Source organism: Glossina fuscipes, unplaced genomic scaffold (assembly GCF_014805625.2).
Source record: "Glossina fuscipes isolate IAEA_lab_2018 unplaced genomic scaffold, Yale_Gfus_2 84880, whole genome shotgun sequence".
Taxonomy (NCBI): Eukaryota; Metazoa; Arthropoda; class Insecta; order Diptera; family Glossinidae; genus Glossina; species Glossina fuscipes.
The window spans coordinates 1-5,210 of NW_024004804.1; the positions used below are offsets into that span (position 1 = coordinate 1).

Genomic DNA, 5,210 nt, shown 5'->3' on the forward strand with positions numbered 1-5,210 from the left:
GATTTAAGGAGTGTAAGTCAACTCTTCTCCTTTGAACACTGCAATTTGTCGTTTGTTCGCTGATTTTAAACAAGATGGTATGGACCGCAATTGTGCTTAGCGCAATAGAATATCTTGAAGATCACTCTTGATAGTTGAAAAGTGAAGTTGCGACTGCTTACTAAATTAGCGCTCATAGTGGGACTCGAGTTATTACCCCAGTCGCCTCATTATGTACACGAAAGTTTTGATTTGACAAGCGTTCGCCTGATTATATCGCTCCTGAAACATACTATGTTGACGAATATACCTAAATTTTGCAAAAAACATTTTTTACTTTCTCACTTAGGCTCGAGAATTACTTACCGATGTATCAAGACAAGTGAAAAAGAGTACGAAATTATAACAGAAGAAGTTGAAAATATAACGCACAAATAAAAATGAGAAATCCTTATAAAAAACCCTGGAATGAAACTAGTTAATATTGCTCCTTTAAATAACACACAACAACATATGGAGAAACTGCTTGTAAAAGTAAGATTTTCGCGAATTATGCAAAAAAGTTGATAATAATAACAAATTCTGTTCAATTCCTAATAGTAGAGCACAATGAATTATCTAACTCAAGCCACCAGGATTTTTTTCTCGTCTTGAGAATTCCTTACTTTCAAAAAAAAAAAAATATTACCGGTAATTACGAACACGAATTTAGATTTCACTCGCATTTTTTAGGCCACTATACCGTCAGTATGAAAAATTTCCGGTTGTCTCTGCAAGACTCTTTACCCAAGCCTTTTGGAATAGCTTTCTGAAATGATTCTTCAACAAGCTATTGTTGTGTAGACTCACTAATTGCGAAGTTCGAGAAACTTTTTTGAACAATCAAATCTCAGTTGGACTGGTTAATATAATTTCTACCGAATAGATTGGTTTTCTTCTTTTTTGTTTTTGTTTCTTTTATCTATATTGTATTTTTATTTACGTTGTAAGACTAAAATTCTTTTAAAAATGATAAATTTGAATCAAAGAAGAAATGTAATATTTTTGTTTTGAGATTTTACGTTTGAAAAGTAGTAGGACAGAGTTTTTTATTTTTGCGTCGATTAATCGATTGAAAAATGCGTAGAAACTGAATGTTTTACTAATAGTTTGCATTATGTTACTTAGCTACTAAAATTTACGACTGTGTGTTGACTTTGCAAGTACTTTTAACGAAGAAGAAAGTATAAATTTCGGAAATATTTATTCTACGTAGAGAGTTTCAACAAAATCGAAGGAGTATATAAGGGTTTTGAAAGCTGATTGCATTATAAATAATGACGGTCACTAATCGAGTAAATAGCATTTGTTAAGGGATTTCTTAATCGCCAAACAATTTGTATTTTTCGTTTTCCATTAGATGGATATTGAGTGTGCCTGTAAGGGTGAAGGCTTTCGTTCATACTACATACAGAAAATCGAAGAGCTCCAATTGATTTTAGCCGAAAAAAGCCAAAATTTAAGACGTCTCGAAGCTCAACGTAATGAATTGAATGCTAAAGGTAAATGAAATTTTTAAAAGGAAATGGCATAAGATAATATTGCAACAACAATTTTGCTTCCTTTACAGTGCGTATGCTGCGCGAAGAACTACAACTACTGCAGGAACAAGGCAGCTACGTAGGCGAAGTGGTTAAGCCAATGGATAAGAAGAAGGTTTTAGTGAAAGTTCACCCTGAAGGCAAATTTGTGGTAGACATTGATAAAAATATTGATATCAACGATGTCACGCCAAATTGTCGTGTGGCATTGCGCAACGAGAGTTATACTTTGCATAAAATTCTTCCTAATAAAGTTGATCCTTTGGTTTCTCTCATGATGGTCGAAAAGGTGCCAGATTCCACCTATGAAATGGTGGGTGGTCTAGATAAGCAAATCAAGGAAATTAAAGAAGTTATTGAGCTACCGGTTAAGCATCCAGAATTATTTGATGCTTTGGGTATTGCTCAACCCAAGGGTGTGCTGCTGTATGGCCCGCCCGGTACTGGGAAGACTTTATTAGCCCGTGCTGTTGCTCATCATACTGAATGCACTTTCATACGCGTTTCTGGCTCAGAACTTGTGCAGAAATTTATCGGCGAAGGTTCCCGAATGGTGCGCGAATTATTCGTGATGGCTCGAGAGCACGCACCTTCCATAATATTTATGGATGAAATTGATTCTATTGGTTCATCACGTATTGAGTCTGGCTCAGGAGGCGATTCTGAAGTTCAACGTACGATGTTAGAATTACTGAATCAATTAGACGGTTTTGAGGCTACTAAAAATATAAAAGTTATCATGGCGACAAATCGCATTGACATCTTAGATCCTGCTCTCTTACGCCCTGGACGCATTGATCGGAAGATAGAATTTCCACCGCCAAATGAAGAAGCTCGTCTTGACATTCTCAAAATTCATTCGCGTAAAATGAATTTGACACGTGGTATTAATTTACGTAAAATTGCCGAATTAATGCCAGGAGCATCAGGTGCTGAAGTAAAAGGAGTTTGTACAGAGGCCGGTATGTATGCGTTACGTGAACGGCGTGTTCACGTTACTCAGGAAGACTTTGAAATGGCTGTAGCCAAGGTGATGCAAAAGGATTCCGAAAAAAATATGTCTATTAAGAAGCTGTGGAAATAAATTTACAAGATTGCTTCTTTGATAAAATATAACATAAATATATGATTTTCATAATGACATTAGAATTTTCCATTTCCATTAAGTGCTCTAATAATTATACAAAAATTTGAACGTATTTTCTAAGAGTGATGCTCCAGTACCTTTAAAAAAATGGAAAAAATTGACCACGCCTACCCAATGTCATAGTTTATAACAATTTCATTTTTTCTTCAGTATGCCAAAATCAGTTTGCTCCTTTTTACACATCAAAAGATATTGAAAAGTACTTTTCCGGATTATCTGCAGCCAAATTTCTGCCTTTTTGCAAAAATTTTTTAGTCAGGTTGACGTATATCAAGTGATCTTTAAGTGAATAAGATGGACTTGCACCGCTTTCGAAATAAATATATTGAAAATACCGTTCACAACCAAAGCTTCCTTTTTCCAAATCTTAAAGAATCTATTTTTTGTTTTGATTATAAGTTGTTTTCAAGATAAGTAAGAAAATTATACTTGACCGTGACCCGATCTTTAATCCCCATTAGCCTTATAGTGAAAAAGACAAAAAAAGTAAAAGGACTAAATTTTAATACTCTACAATATGGAGCAGGAGCGACTGATTTTTGTTATTTTCAAACCGAGGTATATGTGCGTGAGCATTGTCGGCGATATCTTCATTTCTGCGAAAGTGAGAATGTTTACCATAGATGGTACGGACAAATGGACCGACAAACAGGAATATGTTTAGATGCATTTCAAATTTGAAACTGGAGAAGAATTTATGTAATTTATGCAGCTTTTGAAGCTTGTTTCTGCGCGCTTTAAAGACATTGAACAAAATATGAAATTATTCTACAGTATAACATTGGGTAAGAGTGGGAAATATCTTCCATCTCTCATAGCATATATGTTCAAATTGTTATGGATTTATCTTCCGTATTTTCTTACTAATGAGCAAAACAGCAATTTTTTATTCCTTTTGCAAAACAGAGATATTCCCAGTTGGGGTCGTGCTGTCGGCGTGCTTTCAATCGATTTGACCTATTTCCAATGTTTCTACCAAATTCAAAATCGATAGTTCCATTTTTGCTGCCAGGTGAACGTCTACATCAGACATTCCAGAGGCGAACAGACAGTCACACAGACACACTTAAATCGATTCAGAATTTCATACATTGTGAGGTATCTGAAATTTCCTTCTAGGCATTGTCAACGTTTAAATAAAATGAATATACCGCTCGTCCTTCAGTGTTAGGTACAAAAAGGAAAAAATCTATACTGGGCCGTGGCACACTATTAAATACTCTACATCGTGTTACCGGTATTTATTTTTAATGCGAAGCTTTGTATGGCAAACTGATTCGATTTGAACGGTTTTCAATGGCGAAACAGTCGCTGAGCCGAAATACGTCAGTGCACCAAGGACGGACGATCAGTAAGTGTTATGCGGCATTTACTTCATAAAGATTTGAACCCGCGAACAACGACTTCGTAGTCGCCATTCTTATCTTTTCTTATGCTTGGACCATTCTCCTAATTTTGGGTCATAGATTTAATAACATGAAAATTCTCATATTCTATCTATTAATACCAAGCTGCAAGCAACAACAGCCACGAAGTCTAATTCTTAGTAGTATTTTGTCTAAATAAAGAAATCACCAGTTATATTAAGTCATTTCCAATCATTAACGGTTTGAAATAAATCGTTTGATACGAAATAATTGACGAAGATAATTATTATTCTTACCCCATGAAGGGGATCGAAACTTCTTAATTCAAACGCGTACATAGCTTTTTTTCTTGTTTGAAAATATATTTTGCTGTCACTTATTCCTCATATTTAAAGCATATTTTAAATTTAATTCATTTTTCACATTTGTTTCTTTTTGAAGCAAATTTTTTGTGGAAATTTAATACAAAACAGTTTCGGAAAATTTATTCTGTGCTTAACGATATTTGGGAATGTGGTGGACGCTTCAGCCGCATGATTCGATTGGTCAACATAGTTAATCATGGTGCTATCGTCATAATATGCATACGAACTGTGGTCGTAATCAGGTGCACCTAAAGATAGTGGTGGAGCAGGAGCTGGCATCAAATTTCATAACTGTTCGCAACCTCACGTTGATCGTAGCCCCCGATTCATTTGAGACGTTTTCTTATCGCCGCTATTATGGCTTAGTGGATTGCTATAGGTGCGCAAAAAGTCATAATTCAGTTTTCTATTGAACGAAATGAATTTTCGAAAGAATGTGATTTCCTACACAATTTTCTTGACACCTAAAAAAATAAAATTGTCTGATTGATTCATATAAAAATATGTTGACATGTTTAGTGACTTTTTACTAATTAGAGAATTCGATTAAAACAAGGATATCTTAAAAGGCATCGATAACGATAACTCTGCGCATGTAAAATGACAATTAATAATTCCTGGGATTGACATAGGGATGTGTTCTCAATATATATAGTTCATATTTTTAGAAAGTGCCAACGCTGAGGCAACGCCTGCTAAAATTCCATGACATTTCGATAACTTTTCACAGGGGTTTTAGCGCCACTACTTTCGTTATTTTTATAATAATGGA

The 5,210-nt window shown here is 34.9% G+C and overlaps 1 protein-coding gene across 1 annotated transcript; it reads left to right on the plus strand.

Annotated features, from left to right (window-relative positions):
- The first annotated feature begins 1,159 nt into the window (after positions 1 to 1,159).
- LOC119644072 (26S proteasome regulatory subunit 8) lies at positions 1,160 to 2,808 on the plus strand. The gene is made up of 3 exons (XM_038043597.1): positions 1,160 to 1,313; positions 1,379 to 1,520; positions 1,589 to 2,808. Exons 1-3 carry the CDS (start codon positions 1,296 to 1,298, stop codon positions 2,641 to 2,643), a joined length of 1,215 nt encoding a protein of 404 aa, XP_037899525.1. The 5' UTR covers positions 1,160 to 1,295; the 3' UTR covers positions 2,644 to 2,808.
- The last annotated feature ends 2,402 nt before the right edge of the window (positions 2,809 to 5,210 follow it).

Coding starts and splice junctions, on each gene's coding strand:
- LOC119644072 (XM_038043597.1), top strand. Junction 1,521..1,588: donor TAATGAATTGAATGCTAAAG/GTAAATGAAATT, acceptor CTTCCTTTACAG/TGCGTATGCTGCGCGAAGAA.